The following is a 23,293-nucleotide window of genomic DNA, read 5'->3' on the forward strand; positions in this document are numbered from 1 at the left end:
ACAAATGATACCTAGAATACATCACAAGAATTGTGCTGGTATCTGGATCGTTAATTTTTTGTGGGGAAGTGTATATATATATAAATATGTGACATGTCTAAAATAAGTAAATTAGAGATATCCGTTCACTTACACTAGAACGACACACACACACACACACACACACACTATATATATATATATATATATATATATATATATATATATATATATATATATATATATATATATATATATATATATATAGATTTAATGACTATAAAACCGTTTCATCGGTTTTATAGTCATTAAATCTATATTTTTTTCAAATGTACAACAACCGAGTAAAAGCTGATCACCACACTTATATATAATGCTTAACACTTATATATACTGCTTATAATGTTTCACTCCAGATCCTTTAAACTCCTCTACAAAGTTAAGTTGAACTTATTCGGAATTGCACATTAACAAATATAACTGCAATTATGTTACATTTATTTTTAATTCTTATAATCGACTTTTGTTTATTATGATTGTATGTGCTCTCATCAGAATATTCGTTCATCATACGCAAAACTTCTTTGTAACAGCGAATCCAGCATTCTTTATTTCATCTATTTTCGAAATTGTCTTATACAGAAAAGTTCCATGTATTTATTCTGTTACATAGAAAATTTTGCTATCGATAACACCAACAGAGAATTGTTACTCTCTAAATATTTTTAACTTGGGCATTGTACACTCTAGGCATACAGCCTTGCACCATATAATATATGCGTTTTTGTATATATATTTATATGTATATATATATATATATATTTATATATGTATATAGAATATACTTATGCATGTGTATACTGTATATATATCACCTTTACATTGTAATGCACAACAATGATAATAATCAATGGAATTAAACCGGATCTTCTTTTACGATGTGAAGGAAGACATTTAATTAGAAGGAAGCCGACATATAGGTATGTAAGAACGTCTAAATACGATGTTACTTAAAAATAGTGAGCACATGCCTTATATTTTAGACATGAATAAAAAGCAGTTTTGAGTCTATTTTGAAACCGCATTTACACGTTCTTACATAAAAGTGAAATCTTTACCACCTGTCTACAAAGTTCTTAAGAAACTGTGGTGCAGCTGTTAAGGAAGAGTGACAGAAAAACAGAGAAAGTGAGAAGTATCTGAGATACTAGTTATAGATAGTACGAATGAAGCTAATAAAGACCATTTCTCACCGAAGTAAACACCTTTTCTCTCTAGTGCCATAATCTTTGAGCTAAATGGAAGCAAATACCTAACAGGACTGAACTTGGTTTGTTTCAATCTGTTGATTTTCCGACGAGGAGAGCGTTTTCAATGGTGTCGAAAACGTTTCCGAATTATTATGCTCTGACCATTCGTTCAGACAAAAATGTACTTGCTTTCCGTCCATAAATTGAAATGGAAAACGAGCCGTTTCCATGTTGTATATTTATGCAATATCAACTTGTGATTGTTTTCTTGATCAGCGATTGTCAAAGAACGTCACGCATCCTCTGTTGGAACATATAGTTATTTCAGGATGATGTGATGATTTAAAACTGGTGCAGTTTTATATCGAACAATAAGGGGTGGATAATTAGGAAATGCATATAAAGAACACTTCTGGTGTGTATATGCCTGGTGGAGGGTTCCTGTGTGTGTGTGTGTGTGTGTGTGTGTGTGTGTGTGTGTGTGTGTGTGTGTGTGTGTGTGTGTGTGTGTGTGTGTGTGTGTGTGTGTGTGTGTGTGTGTGTGTGTGTGTGTGTGTGTGTGTGTGTGTGTGTGTGTGTGTGTGTCATTCTGAAACTGGGATAGGACCTCGCACTAATGGTTAATTTCTGTAGGGCCGATTTTTAATCACTTAATATTAACTGTTTTGAACGATGTTATAAATAAAAAAAATTATTTGTATACGAACAGAATACTTATTAAGTGAATTCATAAATATAAACTTTATGTCAGCACTTGGTTTATTCGTTTTTAAGACAATCACATCTATAATTTTAATTGTACGTTTATTTTTTGGTTTACTTTTACTTTTTTCCTCCCATTTACTGATAAGGGAAATTAAAGTAAGCCAGGAAAAAGAGATATTAGCACGCTGTAAAGAATAAAGAATAATATTTGTCCCAATACCTAGATTTCCATGCGATATTAATAAGCACACTGATATAAAAAGTAAAATTCCTACGAAACATGGATACAAGATAATACATGTCACGAGTATAATAGCCTGTGTTTGTAAACTGTCTCCTCTTGGGAAGGTCGGAACCGATTGCAAACAGGGAAATCAAAAATTCGACAAGTAATGAGACTACTTTGATCAGGTCGCAATTCGGTGTGGGAATGGGGGGGGGGGTTAACGCAAATATAGAATAGACTGTACCCGCCTTGACTTTGGCTCCCGGATTCTCCTATTTAATCCAATGCATCTTCAAATCATTTTCTGTCTTACAATCTTTTAACGCATATGAAACTTTAAACGCATATGAAAGCAATTATAATGAAACATGGAATTAAAAATCTAGTGCTCTGTAGAGACTTTTGATATAAGTTACGACTACAGATGTCTCTCTCTCTCTCTCTCTCTCTCTCTCTCTTTTGGACAATCCTTCCCAGTTAAAATAAGGCTTAAGCTAGCCATTTAGTTGCCAAGTTTGCTTTCTTGCCTCATCTGCATCTTTACTGGAATGAGAACATTTTTTCATACTAGCTTGAGCAAAAGTTTTCAAGCTACTTCAAACCTCCAATAAGTGAGACATTAGTATAACACCGGGCGAAAAAGACATTACAAATATTGATGCCAATGGCAGGATTAGGATCGTTATCGTGTTGCTAGAGAGTGTATACTTTAGCCATTCGGCCAACCAGGCGTGCATGTAAATTACATTTACAGATAAATGTTTAATATCTTTTGTAATATTTAAAGAAAGTGCTGAGATTTGCATGGTAATGTGCAGACGTGAGAATGCGGTCCCGGCTTGCTTTTTTCTTAATCAGGTAATAGTAGTCATGTAAGCATACACAAAAGTTCACGAGAAATAATGTTAACATCTTTATTTGAAACTGTGAGAGTACCGTTAAAAAGATACAATAATAATATTACAACACAATGCATTTGTTTGCACTCTATTTCATTTTTAAACCTCGGATGAAATTAAGGTAGCATTAGTTAAATGAAACAGCATATCAAATTGAACCTAATTAAAGCAAGCGTGTTTTTCTTTCTTTCTTTTTTTTTTTGAGTAGAGTTGAGGACCGATACTTTTTTCAGAGCAACGTAGACACTTGGCACTCAAATAAATTAATGTTCCATCTCGACTGACATGTTTGATGGAAAGGACAATTCGCCTTTTCGCATTTATGTGTCGGATGGCCCATGTTATCCTTCTCTGAAAAAATACCCCGCATCATTGTATTTTGGGGATAAGCATTAGGTAATTTTCCTCCCTTTTTCTATTTCTTGTTTTACATGGCGATATATGGGTTAAATGTAAAACGCATGTGTCTGAAATTCATTTTACAACTAGTGCTAAGAGCTCAATTTTGTACAAACGACTATAACAAACATATTCTGTCTTGTGGATAACCGCACTTACTAAATAATCTTAATAAAAATGCTTATGAATCTGTTCTTGACTTTGTTTTTCAATATTTAGCTGAAAACCTGTTAGAGAAATTCGTAATAAATCGTCCATTAAGAGTTTGCCGTTTTGTAAAATGCAATTTCAGAAATAACTGCGGGCTGCCTTCGCAAAGTTTCTTACGTTCAGAAATTTTATTTTCTACAAATTACCGTAAAAAATTAATAATAACTTTTCTTTTCCTTTTTCAAGAGATTCTACTATTTTTTTTTACTTCGATATCAGAGATTTGTGAACAATTAGATGCCATTCCTCTAGTATTAAAGAAATGCTTTCTGTCGTCTTACTCCTGGTGAACCGAGTAAAGGCAGATGGAACCCTGCACTGCCCTTGGTCATAATGCTGATTATTATGCGTACCTTTCCCTTTGACTTTAAGCAACAACAACAACAACAACAAAAAAGATGCAAATGAGGGCGCTGCAAATCTACAAATGGTAAACGCCCTGGAGAAAATTGAAAGACTTTGGCAAGTGTTTTGACGTTACTTAATAACGTCTCAAAATGTTAATTAATATTCAAACTAGTTCCATTTGCTTTCTGAAAGTTTTGTTGCTTTATCTCTCTCTCTCGCCTTTTTGTTCCATTTTTCATTTTCTATTCTTCTTCATATTTTTAACCCATCGTAATATCTCTTCCTCTCTACTTTGGTTATTTTTCTGTAGTGCAATATTTCTCTCAATTTTTCTTGTACGGTGAGTTAATTCTCCAACTCCTTTGGAACCATAGAAGTAGTATTCGTGTGGACTTTTGTCCTGAAAGCACGTGGTAGTTAAAACTCTTTCGTTTATTTAACACGAAAAGAATATAAATTTGTAATGGCAGGTGAATAAGTCTTTGAGGCTCGGAAATGCAATAACATTATTTGCAAAACACACATCTCGATTTTAAAATTTTCATCGTATTTTGTCATTGGTTAAAATGTGGTGCTTAGGAAGTACTCGGGTATAATCACATTTGGATAAGTGTTCTGCATAAAACAATGCAAGCGGGATTACCACTATTTTAACAGTTATATACATAAGCACAAATAAATATTTTATTCACTCTCTCGCCATCAAATTAGCAAAACCCATACCCCTACAAAATAGACAAATTTATCTCTTTTCCTTTACTAAAGTGCCTTTCTTATCTCTCATCATTTTCCTAGATTTTAGAATTTCTCCAAAATTCTAATCTGACTATGTGATACATGTGGGATTGCCTTTTGTCAAAGGCATAAATAAGAGTGATGTGATGGCAGTTTCGTTCTTTCTTTCATTAAGGTGGTGCACCGCACAATCCGCATTTTGAAAATATGTCGTGCAAATTTTTTCTTAGTACCAGCGAAAGTAGAAATGTCGTAAATGCAAAGGAAAGCATTTTTTATCTTGTCATTTAGCATATTTTCAAACCATGACTGTTAGTACCTGCTGTACAGTAACCTTACATTAACCATTGACGTCAACAATTTTCGCAAAATAAATATTTTACTTCAGTGCACACGCGCGACCATGCCTAAATTTATTTATTACATATTTCGATATCGACTTTTGCTTAATCAGGCCTTTTACTCCTTTCGTTTCTAAAACGTTGGATTTCTCTTGTCCACTTATTACTAAGATTTGTGGTTTGTTAGAATTGAATATCTTGAATTTGACGATTCGTTAAAATAATTAGATAATCACCTTTTAACTGTTCTTACATTTTAATTCCGTATAAAGGTCACTGATTTCTGATTTTTCTGCTATCGATAAGAAATAACCCATGTGTGTGTGTGTGTGTGTGTGTGAAGTGTAAATCCGTCATCCGTTATTTTCAAAATAAGTAACAATGGATATGTGACTCTTATGCTTGTTGTGTCTTTAATTTTAAATAAAACAGCTGTATCAGAACTGAGTCTTAAATCTCGAGCGTTATCTAGCTTTCGCATAAATGTGCGGTCATCATTCATCCTCTCTCTGTCTCTCTCTGTCTCTCTCTCTCCGCATAAGAAATAACCCATTTTTTGTGTATGTATGTGTGTGTGTGTGTGTGTGTGTGTGCGCGCGCAGAATTCTCTGCTGTTGGAGTCTCACTCCCCCCTGAACTGTTGGAATAAACCACATGCGAAATTATTATTTAAAATTGCTACATTTTATAGACCATTATTACTCTGATCTTTAGTATTTATATTTCGTCTCATTAGGTAATTCCGTTTATGCATTTCCTATGTTTAATGTTTTTTTTTTCATTATGCATGTATATCTTAATCGCTGCTTTTTTGAAACATTTTGTTCCTGATAATCATTATCTACTAAGATTATATCATGACTGTCTCGCTCATCTTTATTGCTAACAATGATTTAAATTTATTCAGACAACACCTGAAAGGCTTTTATCGGTGAGGATAATTGAGTTCTGACTTTTGCTATTTTTTCCCTTTATGGAACAGCGCCCACTATTTCTTAACCTAATTTAGAAGAACTCTGTATCTACTAGATAACTTTAGTAGGTATTAAAAGGAAACATGTGTCTTATTATATTAAATATGTTCTGTATATATATATACGGTAACCTATCTCATATAAAGATACGAAAGTTTTCCCTCGCGGAGACCTGTGTTTTTCATCTTGGTATTAAATAAACAAACCAATCGGCGAAAACTCACAGTTAACAGACAACAATATTTCATTCAAACCATGTACCTGTATCAAGATTAATTCTCGAAAAATATATAAAAAAGTGAGAACCAAGTACATTTTTGTGTTTGAGAGATTAGAACTAATAGCAAGCAATTAAAAAATTAATATATAAATAAATCCACTGGTCTCAAAACACCTGGAACCTGCAAATGATTTTTAAATCGAATTATTCTGCAAGATGAGATAAAATCGGTTTATAAATGTAAAAGCGAGTCTGGAATAACTTCGAAATTGCCATAAAACAGAAATTAAATTTCGCATCAAAAATGTAAAAATAAGAATATGACAAAATATTGTTGACTTAAGTAAAATGACTGAAAGGGCTCTACTTAGCCAATAAGATATTGTTTACTTTCTTAGAAGTATTAAGCTAAAATTTGTCCTGAAACAAAACATGTAGTTTCAGTAGCATAGCGTTCAAGTAACATGAAATCCTTCCCTAAGGATCTCTTAACTGCTTTCGTGAGTAACTGTAGGTAAAAGACTCCAGTTAACACACCGTTCTGGGTTAGTTTAATTCGACATAAAAAATAAACATTACCTAATTACGCACATTAAATAAATGGGAACATTCTAAGAAACGAAAGGTTTACCAGTATACCATTATAAGAAATAATTTACAAGAATAAATGAAATAGCTTCTCTATTATTAAGAAAACAGTTTCGGCTTAATATGTAAAGAATTATTTAGTCATTTCAAGAAGAAAAGAATATCGTGAAAGTAAATCCAGAATAGTAGATTCCAGAAGTTTATTTAAGATGATAAATAATTCATCCCTAATTGGGTAAATCCCTATACTCGTTATCTCATAGTTACTGCATTTTTTCCATAGCTCTATCGCATAGCAGCAAAAAATAGAATAAAATAAATAAGGGATTAGTATCATTAAAATAAAACAAAACAGAAATTTTGCATTAGAATGCCTTAGAATATATTATCAGGCTTGGGATTTTTAGATTTGCATCCAATTTCGAAACTTTATAAACTGAGCGAAAATGGCATTAATTGAAGTGACTAATATTCATAATATTGTCTTCCCTTCATATTAAAGAAATAGTCACATTACCGAAAAGAAATTGATTAAGATAAGGATCACCTTAAGCCATTATCTTCTTCTTGATGAACATGAGGTGACTCACGTTCAAAAGTTCATTTTGATATATTTAACATGCAGATTTTGTCTTATCTCTTTATATGGCACACATCAGTCCGTTTATTAAGCTTTATACGCAATTTGCAAAGATAAAATGTATCCTGAAGAGTGTGACACACCCAGTGAAATGTCTAGATTTTCCCTATTTATCCACAAAAGGAGTAAAATTTCTTATCTGTCCATCTATCAATTTTTATTATGAAGAATACTACGCAATCTGATATTGAAACTGTCTGCACACACGTGTCTTTCTAAGTTTTCGTGTGGAAAAACTACACTATTGTTTAAGAAAAAGCTTGTTATTTTACTTAAATCAGTAAAAATCAGTTTTGTATTCTATGAAGCATACCTATGAAGTTTTATATGAACATTTAAAACTGAATATAAGTTATGAACTAATTATAAATCATTTAAAAACCCTGGATACTGACCAAATTTCATAAATAGTTTAAGTATTGAAATTAGACTAGATCTGTTTATATATAGTATGCGATATTGGAAAACAATATGATGCGATAATTACTTCGGGAAACATAAGGTACTTTGTAGTAATGTCGTGATCGTCATCTATGTGTTAATTTGGTCTATTTATACATATATTTTGCTTATAGTATTTCATTCTTAATGGTGAAATAATACAAATAATAAGTCAACGAACGTGTTTACGCAGTTTAATTTATACTTGGGATATTGATTATTGATTCCTTACTTTAAAATAATCATATAATAATGAGGATGGCTAATATGCGCGTGGAGGATCTGCGTGAGGGTATATAGATAGTGCTGATGTGAATACTTTCATTGGGGTTCTCCTGTTCTTCATTTTCCAACTTAAACGTATCATGTACATTTGAAAGTCATTTATCGAGTTCCTGAAAGTCAAAAAATTCATTGATTCATTTTGTTTAAAGACTGCATCGAACTCAACATCTCGGCTATAGGACTATGGCACTAGAGATTTAAAGGTCACTTACAATAACCACCAACACAACAATAAGTACGTTTGTTTAGTTATATTTTTAAGGAAGATAACCGTCAACATTTACAGGACAGGACCAAATCTCTAAAGATTAAATGCTACTACAAAAAAAAAAGAAAAAATCAAAAGAAAGACAGAAGTGTTAGAGACAGATGGCACTCCTGCAATACTCTCAAGTATTTGCAGAGAAGCCCAATAAACCCACACTAGACCAAGGAAGGCAGCACTCACCGCTTTCTTCATTTCCCCTTCAGTCCAATTCAGTCATCAGCAAGGGGATATATTAAGCACCGTCCACAGGATAACTAAGTTAGTCAAATTGTCTCTCTACGCACCAAACGAGTTCTTAATATTTTTTTTTTTTTTTTTTTTTTACTTTTTCACACATTATCGTTCTTTTGGCATCGCACCTTTTTTTTTTTTTTTTTAACGTTCAGTTCTTTCGAAATGATTGCCTACGGTCGCACAAACACAAACTCATTGTAGTGATTCCAGCGATTCTCTTCTGAATCCATACCAGGTTTCATCGGTTCTCCGAGCCCACCGCAAGAGGTGCCTGACCCTGCAGCTACCACACACCTGAAGCCTGCCTCCTGTAGATTATCGAACGCTTGCTCCAGGAAATTATGTTTGAGAAAGAAACGAGCAGTATACCGGCAGTCGCTGCCACGATCTGGGTCACGACTTTCGTTCAGCGTTTCTCCAAATACCTCTCGGCAAGCGTTGACCTTACCAGATATGAGAATGCGCGTCAATTTGCGGAATTTGACATCGGCCAGTCCATCGCGCCCGAATGCAAACGTACCTCTGTATCCTATAGTAATATAGCCCGGTGGACCAGTAGGTGCTCCAGGTAACGTTGTACTCGGCGGAACGATCGGGAGAAGAGATGCCGAGAATCTTTGCTGGTTCAGCTGCGGGAGACTGCAAATGGCGGAGACCATGCCTGGGAGATTGAAGTACTCTGCTTCATGCTTCAGACGTTCTCGTTCGTGGAAATTCTCGGGCAGAACCAGCTTGGAGTTTCTCAGGTAATCGAGGATGTAGCGGAAAAGAACGCCGTCTCGGTCAATGAAGAATTTTCCCTTGGCGTCCCTTAGAGCGTGAGTTCGACCCTCCTTTTCGGTAAACATCTGACCGAGCAGTGAATCTGGCTCTTTAATGAGTGTCGTCAGAGAAGTGGTATAGAAAACTCCGCCGACATTCAGTTCCACCACTGGCGGAAACTCTTCGCCAGGTGTTCCACCGTTAGTTGAAGACATGATCCAGACACAGATTCCTGCACACACAGGCACGCGCGCACTTAATTTTCTTTAACAGCCTGCGAAAAAATTGGAAAATGCGAGGGATAGATTGGCTGACACAAATGTTCCTTATGAAGGTTGGTAATTTATGGACGATAAGTAGTGTTATTTATCGGTCCCCGAGCCCGCATTGGGGCTCTCGGGTGACCTGGAAAACACGCGCGCAAAGCGAAGAGTCACAACATCCGGCTCGGATGCCTTTCATAAAACTATGGCGGTGAACATCCGGAGCTATGAAGCTGCGACGTGGTAGCTAGGATGTCAGCTCACCAGGCAGTCGGTGAAATCCTGCGTCGTTATGAAGTAGGCCGTATTTGTAGCAGTCAGAGAATAATCGATTACACGGTCGATTGGGGTGTCTGGGTGCTGCCATCTTGTGGTTGAAAATGACATAACGACTCGACTTAGTGGTCGCCTAATCATTCTGCCCGTTGCAATGAGTCTTGCGGCTACCAGTATGCGCGCATTGTATCAAGATGAAATAGAGAACAAATAAATCAGTTAAAAATTTCATTATATCTTTGACTGTATCATTTTGAGAATTCTTTCATTTCCTTCATCCTTTACTCGCGAGCTACAACGAGAGACTAGAATTATTTTCATTGAAGCTTTCAGAGATGGCAAAATATTTATAAGTTGTCGTCTAAACAGTTATAAAGAAAATTTTTGATTTGCAGTTTTCACATTATCAGAATAATGTGCTATTATGAAATAACAATATAAAACTGAAACTCTTTCTCTGCTAGCCTACAAAGAAACTCCGGCATTATGGAAACTTCCTACTTGCGAAATCGGATGAATAGTACTAAATTTCGCTGTTCATGCTAGCAAATTTCCTCTTAAAGTAGAAATGTATTATTCTGTTTGAATTATTATCACATATTTGCACCGATCAATCAAATCCTTGTTGCTTTTGTAGTTTGCTCTGAGAGATTGTCCCCTGCAGGTGGAAAGGAATTCAGATTTCTTTATGGCTAGATGAGAACGTTTAAAGTAAACAAGTTTTCTTTATTTACTCAATTTTTTTTTAATCTGTTTACAAATCTCTTTATTTTCCTTTTTATAATTTTGCTTCAAATATGAGTTTGGAGAATCAGCTTTTCTGCGATGTTTGTAAGTGACAATATCGCATGATATTTGGATTCAAATAAGATTTGAAATTAAACAATGAGAATTGTGAATGCGCTCGTATTGCGGTAATGGGGGTACAAGGAAATAACATCAATAGACTTTTAGGTGTTTGCAAAGTCAGGGCCAGCTTTAAGTAGGATTACAATACTTATCCCGAGCGACAGATTTTTGAGGCCAACACTTTCTAACTACTGGCTTATCCGTTAATGTGTTATCTTCCAATGGTTGAATTCTCTTTGAGGTCTGTTTTCTACTGATGAATGAATGCATTATTTATTATGAAAAGTAATTTCATAACTTCCTACTTTTATTACTTGCTTATATCTTTATCAATAAATGTTTATAAAATTACTTTTCTTATAAAGAATTAGTTTTTGTTAACTGTCTTGTTAGAACTCAATACAGTAAAATTTATTCCGAAAAACTTGCGTAACCGTTGAACTTCTGTAACCATAATATTCTCTATTTATTAAATTTAAACAAATGATTGTAAGCACTCCTGTAACGATTTTTGTTTTATCACTTCTAAAGGATTCTTCAAATCCAGAAGAGAATTGTTGCTTCGTTTAGAACCAACATCTGGAATGAAAGCTGTTGGTTATAAAAGCCGTCAAGAATTACAGTACTGCTTAGTTTAGCAGGACAAAAAAAATAGAATTTTATATCCGCTTCTAAACCTAATTCTGATTGCTTAAGCTTCCTACTAAATGCTGTCACTAGATTCTTATAGAAATATATTTAAGTAAATTAAAATTTCATCATGGAAATAGAATTTGATTTGTTGGTGGGAAGTGTTGAATCAATAAATTCATCCTTCTTGCAATTGATAAAATTGGTTAAAATTAGCTTATAGTAGCATAACTACCATAAAATATCATTCTATAAGTTCTAATAAAAAGTTTTAATACGATTTATTAAAGTAACCTTATAATTGCGACTACTGTGTACTCACATGCTCGTTTTTCGTGTTTTATTTTGTTTTTCTAACTTCAGTATGACAAGCAATACTATATTTAACATTCTCAATAAGAGGCTGTACCGGTATTATAAATGGTCTAGTGATAATAAACAGGTATGTTTTCTGGATTGTTACAGAAACAAAAAAAAAAAAAAAACTGAAACAACAAGTTTTATCAGATAACTGAATTTAACATATCAATTACGAATAGTGGTTCAATCACCAAACCAGGGTGGTATTTGAAGTACAAAGGACAGTGTTGCTTGTGGTTACATGAGATGAAATTTGCATTTCATCATTATGGTCTTCTTTCATCAGTCCTTGCTGGGTTTTTTCCCCTGTACCTAGAACTCTTTCTAGCATGGAATAAAAACTGTTTTATGTTCTTCCTTTATTTTAAGATTTTTCAGTTTCTTCAGTTGAAATGTATTTAAAAATCAGGAACCAAACTTGGTTTTCGGTATATTTCGCAAAATTTCGTAAGCTCTTTATTAGATAAGGTTTGCCGTGTTTAAGTTATTTCCAAACTTTGATTTTACTGAAGTAAGTATTTGAAATCCTTATAGAAAATTATTATTATTATTGCATGACTCCCTCAATGGAATCCTAGGAGTCATCGCGAGAGGGCGCTCTGTACTACTCCCCCCCCCCATCTACTCCACTTAATCCTCCAACTGCACAATTCACCAACTACACTACCTCATATACCGGAGACTAGTGTTTTGTCTGTTAATTGAATGTGATTTTTACCCTGTTTGCCGGGATGAGAAACCCAAGTTATGGATCGGCTAACGTATTCTCAGTATAAAAGAAATGTCATAGTAAAGTTTTGTTATTTCTTATTTTGGATTTACGGCCAAAGCAACTCGGACTATGAGGCCAGTGCATTATGCTTGTTAATTACGTATGGGATGATAAACCCAGCCTTCGCTGTCTGAGACCGGATTACTCCTTTAGTTAAAAAGTCCTGATAAAGGTTCTTTCCGTCCTAGAAGGGATTCGAACTCAGGTCATATTAACGATTTCTCTCATTATGACGGGAATTAAACTCAAGTCTTTTTCAGTAGAAGGGCATGTTGTCCTGTTATTCTTCCAGTTGCTCTAGGATTCGCTTAAATTTCCACACCATTCCAGTTTTTGTTTCAGTCGAAGTTTTTCGGGGACAAAAAATATCAACATAATCTCCTTTATGCTCAAATTAAATAAAATTAGGACTTAGTGGGGACACAGGAATATGTCCACGTTGTTCGGTTTTGTTTAATCGGATAATTTTTATTGGTGAAATTTAGTAAACTGATGCAAACCAATGTTAATAATTTTCCAACTGGCTGGATGAAATTTAATAAAATCTCATTCATTCATTAGTTTGCAATAGTTTTCTTGTATATTAACTCTATTCATTTTAAACACAATTAAATTTAGTGCAGTTTCAGCATGTATAATCTACACATAATTTTGTTTAGCCCAGTTTTAATATTTGAATGAACCTTTTGAAATGAGTTAATATTAACTGTAAATATCAAATATCTTAAATGCCATTATGCCAAAGAATGAATCCATTCCAGTCGTAGCAAAAATAAAAGATGTTGGAGAAAATGTGATTATTATCATTTCGGATCTTTTCATCAGTAAAAACGCATTATAATGGAAAGGGGGAAAATATTCATGATCCTGTGTTATTGGTATATTTGGTCGTATTGGTTAGTCTCAGAGCAGTAAATTTAGTTTTTGAATCAGTTTCGTTTTTAAGATGGATTGACTTTTTTTGTTGTTGTTAAAATTCCGTTTTCATCGACAGTACGATTTGAAATTATGTTAATTCTTTCTTAATTTAAGTAATTTTCTTTCCAGATTATCAATAATACCGTATGCTTTCTCCGTTATCTCCAATCCAATGTTCTACTGCGGTCTGATTTTTTTTTTCTTTTTAGAAAGCAAATTTGCTGCTTGACTTGATTGAAAATGTACTGACCAAATAATCCATTTATTATTGTCTGCTACATTTCAGTATATTAAATTAAATTAATAAATAAAATACCAATATTCTCGTTATTTGTAGAGCTGAAAATATTGTCCATGTAGACAGCGCCAGTTCAGCTCCTTGGGACACACACACACACTCGGGGTCTTTTCGAGAGCCATGACGATGTAATAAATATAGACACGCTCGAAAGGTATGCAGCTCTTGTACACGGTTCTGCTTGCATAGCTGTATATACCGACACCATGGCAAGAAGAAAAACAGGAACTCATTACTAAATAGGCACCAAAATCCCTTAAGCTGGACTTCAGTAAAGCAACGCTAGAGCAGTTTTCAAATTAGTCGTGCTATTTTCCTTCTGAACTTGAAGTGGTTGATAAACACGAGCTCACTGCAAATAACTCTTGATATCTGTATGCTAAATTCACATAATGGATATCCTGCATATGTATGATGTAGTTGCCATTATGACAAATTGTATGTTAACAGGCTTCTAAATGGTGTAATGATCTGGATGTGAATTGTTAAATGATGTATTTCTATACTAGGACTAAATTAAAGGGAAAGGGAAAACTTGACTTTGCTCCAACGCAAGAGAGGCATTGTATGAAATAGAGATTAGTACACTTTTGGTAATAAAGTGCCCGATCCCAATATGACTTGATTGTTCTTGTTCTGTATGCGTGTAGAATCGATTTATTACGCTATAATAGGACGTGTTGTCTTAAATTCTGTTGCGTTAAATTTTCTTTTTCATCAAATGACGTCTTTTCATGTCTAGACCGCATTGCAGGTGCTTAACCTTATAAAAGAGAATTATATACCTTATCTGTGTTTAAAAACGAAAGTAGTTATTTAGTATTACGATACTGAATATTGCATTCCCTTTTTCTAAACTCTCTATTTCCTCCCCTCCCTTCATTTTCTCCTCACCTAGGAAACATCCACCCTCAACAGGAGTAATTTTTTTTCTTGTGTTCTACAATAGTAAAAGGCATTATATAAAATAAGCATATAGTGTTATATGCTTATTTTAATGCATTTTGCGTATGTGTTTCTCCCAAAGAAAGCTATTGCGCAGTCATTACTCATCGCTCAAAGGAATAAAATATCTAATGAAGTGTAACTAAGTACATCTTTTACCTATTTATAACTAATTTACTTATGCAGTACCTATGAGTACGGCCAGGGCCGTTATTAGGGTATATTCCGCCCCTAAATTCAAGAAAATATGTAAAACATTAATGTCGGTTATTGCTACCCTCCAAACTTGTAGCTCTTAGGCATTGCCTTAGTTGCTTAGCGGTTACGATCACCCTGAGTACAGCTGTAAATAGTAGACACTCTGAGGTTATTTGATGGTCCCTCTCCCAGTTTATCTTTGAATGTTCTCTGAATAGAACTATACTATTTCTCCGCCTGAGACGAACATCGCTTCGACTGACAAATATGTTGAAAAAAGGAAGATCGAGACTTGCAAAAACAAGACTTTCTAGTCTTGCCGTCCTCAGCCCGCTTTTGACTAGCTGAGAACCTCCAAAGCCAGACTCATTCTCGCGTCTTCGAGCATGCTGTAAGCTCCGTCGTGACACCTTCGGTGACTTTTTCACTCCATTAATCGTCATGCACATTATTAGTTCATGACGATTAATCAAATGTTTCTCGTACATGACTGAAAAAATGAAACTTTTCCACTTTCATTTCTTCAGTCCAAAGGATATCGAGTTGGTGAAAAAAATGTAGATTATGATTATACTGTATGCCAGCACTGTTCTCGTTTTCGAAATCTTCTCATTAAATTTTTCTCATAAAATATTCAAATTCATGGGGGGGAGGGAAGTGCACTTTTAATTGCTGTTTAAAAATTTGATTGAGCAAAGCCCTTTGTAGATAGTATTTAATCGGAAAGAAAAAGAAAGTTTACAGTTTATTGTCTGGAATTTGAATAAGGGAAAACAACTAATTCCTTAAAAACTGTCATCCTCGAAAAAAATGTAGTCTCCACTGGTCTTTTTCTGCACTGCTCTGCCAGTGTTATTTCTGAATTTCTTGCAGCTCTATGATATTTTTCATTACTAATGATATCACAGAATTTTGAGTATCGAATTTATCGCGAGGCGACTTTTTAAAATATCCAAGTGTTGTGTGTGTTTACTATCTTTTGCACAATTAATTAAACATTTTCTATGAGCTCGTAGATTGTAGCGCAGTTGTCCTAATCATCTTGGATAAATTTCTTCCCTTCACAAGTAACTTTATTCGTAACTATTATAAAATTTCAGTATTTTTTTGTTTTGTTTTGTTTCAAAAGATAATTTTCATTAAGAAATTTGCTCATCTGAATGTCTTCAGTGTTGTTTTACCCACCCACACATATGTAGTTCAAAGCCTGTTAATGACTGTTAACATGTACGTGTAGAATATATATTTTTGTGTTCACACATTGTGAAAGTCTTTGAACCATGCTTATTCCAAACGAATATTGCTTTCTTGTGAAATCTGATTCTCTTGTGGCTAGTCCACGCAGTCCAGAAGTACAAAGTACATTCTCTTTCTTCTTAGTGAAATTAAGCAACTCTAATAACCATTAAATTGTGTTTAACTGCACAGATTTTTTAATCTAAAGGTTGAGGTTTGTATATTGCAGCTGGTAAAGCTGAATAACCAACTTGACGTGTGAGGAAGCTTAGCGAAAAAAAGGAATTGTTATTTAATTGGTATGTTATTAAATTTATTTTAAAAATTGACAATTTCAAATCATTTTAAACTTTTATTTTAATAAATAATGTGCGTGTGAAAGATTCTAAGAGACTTTCTCTGAGCTCCTGAATTTTTGATCATTTATATATTAGATTATTATTAGACGAAACCTTCAAGGAGCCCAAGGATTCATAGCGAGAGAGCACATCAATCCACATAATCCATTGTCTCCACCAAATTAATGCTCCATCTATACACAGTGCTATCTATCTCCAACCAATAGTAATTCCTGATAATAAATTGTTCTCTGGTAGATTTGTCAATATGAATGAAAAATTCGAGTTTCCTGGGGAAAAATGCTTTCTTACTAAATATAAGAATTAAAATGAACGAATAACGAATTAAGTATAACTAGTTCTTCTGGAACAATTTTAAACGATCCAGCTGTGTTTGCAGAAGGAGTTAAGAATCTTGCAAACACATGGGAATACTGGTCAGTTTAGAAACACTGCTTGAGGGACAAGATCTACCTGGTAGCATAATACAGGGGGAAGAATTTCTTGATATTAAATCACTTGGTAGCTGATAAAGTTGAAGTTAAGGATGATATATTTTCCTTGATAGGATGTTTCAGGATTATTCCAATTCATAAAGATAGTTCATCACATAAAATGAAGAATTGCAGACTCGCGCGTATTACTGGTGTTATAGTTATAGGCAGAGAAATAGAAAAATTAATTAGGAATCGAATCTAGGATATTTTTAATAAGAATCACTAGCTAAGCAGGTCACAGCATGGCTGCGTTAAGGGAAGATGACGAATATCTTCTTACTTTTCATGATTAAACTAGGAGGAAAATAGACGATGGTAATGGCTAAGGTATAATTTATTTGGATTTTAGAAAAGTCTTTATAGTGTTCCACGATAAGAGCCTACTGATTCAAATGTACCACTAAGATATTGATGATCATCTATGATGAGATGGATAAGAAATTGGTTGATAAATACATCACAGGAAGTACTGTTTTGAGGAACAGTCTTCAAACAGCGAGGTATGTATAATCCTTGAACATTGTCAAATTATTTGTTATGTATTTGTATATAAATATGTATAGAAAAATATGTTGTTCATTAATTATTTTATTTAATATTAATTTAAGTAATATTAAATAAAATAAGAATTGAAAAGAGTACTAGAATGAAAGAGAAGGAGAATGTACGCTGAGTGAATATGCCCAAGCTATCCCATACGTGTATGAGGAATTTTGTGGCATGCGTATTGCATGGCTGCAGTGGTGATTAGTAGGTGTATCGTTTACGTGCTGCTTGTGATTTTTTTTTCCTGGCATTGTTAGTCGGCCTCTGGCTGTGGTTGCGGAGTTGATTTTCCTTCAGGTACTCTCGTTTTTCCCTCACAGATACAAAACCGACCTTGAATGCATTTAATAGTAGTTTCATAAATTATATCTGGATATACAAATTAATATGAATTATCTGTGGAGTTCATGTGCCATGTATTACCCAATATTCGCTGATATCTCCTGTTGGAAAGTAGTAGTAATAGTAATAATAACAACAATAATAATATCCTTAGAAATAATGCGGCATTATGTTTGACGAAAAATCCAAAAATTCTTTCTCGTAATTCGAAATAAGAAACATTTTAATCCCTAGCTACACAGACAAAAAAAATTTCAAAAGACTCCGAACATTATGATACAAAAATGACATTTTGTCCATTTTTTGCACATTGTTGAAAATCGTAACTGATAACTGTGAAGATTTTGTCTCTAATATATTGCTTCTAATGTTAAGCTCTTCTCTGATATATTTACTAACCTTTAGATTAATTAGTCTAAAGGCCAGTAAATTACTTTTTATTTCATGCACTTCTCAGTGATTATCATGAAGTATTTGGTTATTTTCGAGAACCTATTTGCTTCATATTGTGGTATCTTGCAATGTGCCAAGAAAACTTCGATCTTGACACACTCCGGGTTGTCGAAGATGTGACTTTCCAGCTGTTCTGATGAAGCACCTCTGAGTCTCGAAACTTTACATTATTGATTATGATGAGGATGATAGCGGTTGTAAAATGGAGTACAGCATAAACCTGACTACTAGGATCATATCTAAAAATATTTTTGCAGAAAAAAAAGGGGGGAGGCATAAGTAGGAATCCAAGAATTTTCCAAATGTCTTTAAATTATTTTAATTTTCTCCGTTCAAGTTCCTTGCTGCAGTGAGCGTAATAAGATCTGTACTGGAAAAAAAATTGGCTCCAGTGTTTTCGAATGATGAATTGAGCAATTGTTAGGTCGTGTCACCCATTTCACACTTGTCCTTTCCAATCTAGTTGTTGCATATGCTAAGTTCAATGATACTTTTTTAATGAAAAGTCCGTGTCGCTAAATATGACTGTACTTTTTAATAATTTTAGGGTAGAAAAATATTGACCAAAATTTAAAAAAAAAAAAAAAAAAATTTAAAACATAAACATAGCAATAAGAACGAGACTAACGCAAGTAAGTAGTTTGTGCGAACAAGTCATTTAAAAAACGCGATCATGCAACACAATCGACGCACACACCTGCACTAGTTGCTAGGCAACCACTTACTATGATGATAATGGCTGTAGAGGCATCCATTTCACTGGAATGTAGATATGAAAATTCTCATTGGAGCGATACTGCTGCCAGAGATGTTGATGTCCAGAATGACACCCTGTGAAGTCAAGCTGATTTTTTTTTTTACTATAAAGACCAGCTGCTTTCTGTTTTCTTATCATAAGCTTCATTACATTCAGGATCAAAGTTTATTTATTTATTTAGGAGATTGTACAGGAATAACTCTGAAAATATTCCATGTTTCAATAGGCATAGAATAGTTCACAACATATTTGTGAACTATTCTGAAATAGAATGTTACTGAATCTGCATGCAGTTATTCAGATTGTTTTATAAACTAGCTGTTAATATGCGGGCTTACCTGCATATTAACAGCTAGTTCATATCCACACAGATTTGTCATTTCTTAAGTATACTGATGATAATATGATGATTGTATATATTTCTGACATAGCATATCCTAAAACTATTCCAGTAGTCCTTCGACTTTCATGAACTATAGTATGGAGTATTTACTGAAATGCATACTTTTCGATACTTTAAGGTATATCTAGAAGTGAAGCTGATATTCTCCTGTGAAAGGGCTGCTGAAAGGTCGGCTTTACATTTCTAAAATTAAATTTATACGGTCTGTGTCCTTCATGAATACATCTTTTCTCTGACTTATTATATCCGAAATGGGATCTAATAAACGGTATTGCTTTTCGATTTTTATGCTTCTCATATTTGGAAATTTGCTGTGCTTAAAGAATGGTATGATACATTACAGTCTTTTTCAAGAAATAAACCTGAAATGTCTCATTCTACCGTAACACTTCACTGGAATTAGCCATCTGCGTTAGCATGCCGGAAAACACACACACACACACACACGGATGCGTGTGCGTGCGTGCGCAAGCGTGTGTGTGTGTGTCAGATACAAGATGCATGTTAATATGAATCAGTGTCGACTAAGATAATGTTTCGATTTCTGTATATTTTAATGATGCTAATGTTAAACGACTTACGTTTGTCATTATGTACAGATATGTCACTTCCACCGAAATTTGGATTAGATGATGCCGTCACATAATTTAGTTTTAAAATGATTGAAACAGCGATAATTAATATGTGTGAAGTATAAATGGTAATGAACGATTTCTGATATAACTTGATTGGAATCAGTTTAGAATATATTTTACTCACTGTTTAAGAAATAATGCCAATCTCAGGCTAAATATCGGCGCTCAACAGTTGTAATTTTCACTTCGTGTTCAATATTAGAGACAAAATTAAAACATGAAGTTGCAATACAGCAATGTCTGATTGCATCTTGAAAGGAATATCAATATATGCATATATGGAAAGATTTACTGAGTTCCGAAGAGTATCGATGATATACTACTGTGGAAAAGAAAGAGTTCGAATCCCATCTAAGAATCTTTATAGGATTTTTTAAGAAGAGGGTGAGTTTGGTCCCATATGGCGGCAAGTTTGTTTTCTTACTGGCACTCGAGTTTTTGTCTTTCAAAACAAAAAATCCGAAAGAACACACACACACACTTTACAGTCATAAGTCTTTACGTGCTATGAGGTGAGGTAAGGTGTAGAGCGCAAAGACAATAATATTATTGTTATTTTGTTTGGAATTACGATCGAAACAACTAATTCCAAACAAAACAATAATAATATTATTGTCCAGTATGAGACCATCAGCTTGCTTATATGAGGCATAACGTGTCGACTAATCTGTTTGAAAAGAGTTTCATTTTTGGTCTCTAGAGCATGGTTCGTAGGATTTCTAACTCTTAGCTCCAAACATGATACTAATCTACTGTTTGTTAGCAATCTTTCGGGTGCGGGATTCACATGAAACTCACACCCGCAACTCTCCTCCCCCCCCCCACACACACAGGGGGTTCGGTGTCGACTAGTCTGTTTGCTTTATATAAAGCAAAAACATATGCTCCTACAATCCATTGTACGTCAGCATACTGTTCACTGCATATGAAAACGGACTTTGAAAAAGATGTTAACAAAGAATTACAATACAGTGTCCTATTCTTTCGTAATATTTCAAAGTAGTGCATCATCCAAAATCAACTGTATACGACATTATCAGCTGATGAAAATGTGAGGATGTAACCTCCTCCTCCAAGAAACGCAAAGGAAAACCCAGGAAGCTGAACCCAAGGCATTAAAGGATGGTACAGAAATCTCGTCAGCCCGATATGGAAACAATCTATTAGAGTTCCAAGAGTTTTAAGGTATTCAGATTAGCAGAACATTACGCAAAGAGCAGCACAATGTCGGCTTATGTTCCGGGATAGGCACACATAAGCTTACCATGAATCATGACAATAACAGTGCCGACTTTGCTGGTGTAAATAACATAAGTGACTTGTCGGAGCGTTTGAAATCCATAATATAGGACGAAGCATACTACATCCTCTTCCGATCGAATTAACGAGTGTGGGTGTAGAAGATTCGTGGTAAACGCCGTACACCGCCAGAAATCCTCATCTCAGCTGTGCCATTTGGTAGCAGAAGTATGATGCTTTAGAACTATTTCTCCTGATACGGACAGAAACCTTTGGTTGTAGTGCTTAGGAAGACGAATACCAACGAATATGCAGCATTTCTGGATAATACAATGTTTCTACATGGTGGTAATTTTATGGAGCAGACTCATGTCATAATGCAGATACTACTGTGACATGGTTTGGGGGAAATGAGTCAGAGGAGAGCCCACACGCTATTCATATACAGTTTATGTATATACAGTGTATGTGCAGTTTATGTTTTTCTGAAATGTATTGCTGTCCCAGTACTTATTTAAAAAGGTGTTCGTGTTTGTATTCATTGTTTTGGAAAGGTTCTTTATTTACTAAAAAATTATTTTTCTTATTTCATTTTTATATTCTTGCTTATTCAACAGTTGTGTTTTATATATTTTAGACAATAACTTCACTTCAATGAAGTTTTTGTTAAAGTTAAATGTTGGAAAGTGAAATTGTTTTTGTTTCAATAAATATTTCCTTTCTTTTAACATTGTAATCCGCTGCATCATTACTAGAGGTCACCATCGAAAACTAAATCTCGAATCTCTTTCTCTAATCTCTTTTCTTTTGACTAAATCTGTAAATCTCGCACGAAGTTAAGTACCAACTACATTCTAGTCTCTTTTTCCTGTTTATTGGGTATTATCTGAAGTAAGTCTGCTAACAGTTGAGTAACTTTTGGAACTTATAGGAAAATCAGCTTAAATGCTACAACAAAAACGAAAAGTGCTTTACCAGACAGACAAACAGATGAACAAAAACTGAGAAATTCGATTACTTTCTCTCATAATCTCTGAAAGGTTATCTCAGAGTACTACATGATAAATTAGAAGATTCGAACAACTGTTTTTATTTTATATACCACTTAACCTAGATTATAAACGAAAACTATTTCTTTCAACATTCGTCGTTCAACAAACAAAATTTTTAGTCTTCGTTACTCTGCATTTTCCCCGGCTCTATTTCATCTCAGTTATTATATGTCATTGCATACATCATTGATATCTTTATAGTCCTTTTATGTAAACCAGCATTTGTGAAATCCATTGTTATTTTATTTTCTTCTTTATCTTGAATTCTCAGTTACAGTGAAGATTATCTGTAAATTTCAGATCGAAACATTTGTCTATTTGTTTATTAGTAATAAACCATCGTGTATCTTTGAAAACAGATTTAAGTCATAATTGTGTTATTATTATACTGCAGTATAAGTGAGATATAGACGTTTTTATAAAAAGAGTTAAAGGTGGAGGAGAGTAATTGTTGCTACTGAAGACAACATAAACACCAAAAATGCACAATTCTGAAAGATATATTATTTTTGCCAGGGTCAAATATAAACGAATATTAAATCTGTAGTATTTTTTGGTGAAAGTTGAAAAAAGATAATCATGCTGTCATACCATCCTCTTTGTATTATACAGTATTTTACTCTAAGCGAAGATATAGCAATTATAACAATGTAGAAGATGCGCTGCGTATTCTCTAGAATAGGTGGATATGTCAGGTGATATCAAGCTAAGTTTTTTTAAATAACGAAACCTGTGGTGCGTTCATAATTAGAAGAAACACACGTATAAACCACAGTGAAAAT

General features: G+C 34.0%; 1 protein-coding gene across 1 annotated transcript; it reads right to left on the bottom strand.

Moving 5' to 3' along the window:
* Positions 1-569: 569 nt before the first annotated feature.
* On the bottom strand, positions 570-10,016 carry LOC150104773 (BTB/POZ domain-containing protein KCTD12-like). Its single transcript, XM_090395340.1, has one exon. It carries the CDS (start codon positions 9,717-9,719, stop codon positions 8,913-8,915), a length of 807 nt encoding a protein of 268 aa, XP_090251466.1. The 5' UTR covers positions 9,720-10,016; the 3' UTR covers positions 570-8,912.
* Positions 10,017-23,293: the final 13,277 nt, after the last annotated feature.

The sequence above is a fragment of the Typopeltis vanoorti genome, chromosome 7, assembly GCF_054136105.1.
Source record: "Typopeltis vanoorti isolate ZY-2024b chromosome 7, IOZ_Tvanoo_1.0, whole genome shotgun sequence".
Lineage (NCBI taxonomy): Eukaryota > Metazoa > Arthropoda > Arachnida > Uropygi > Thelyphonidae > Typopeltis > Typopeltis vanoorti.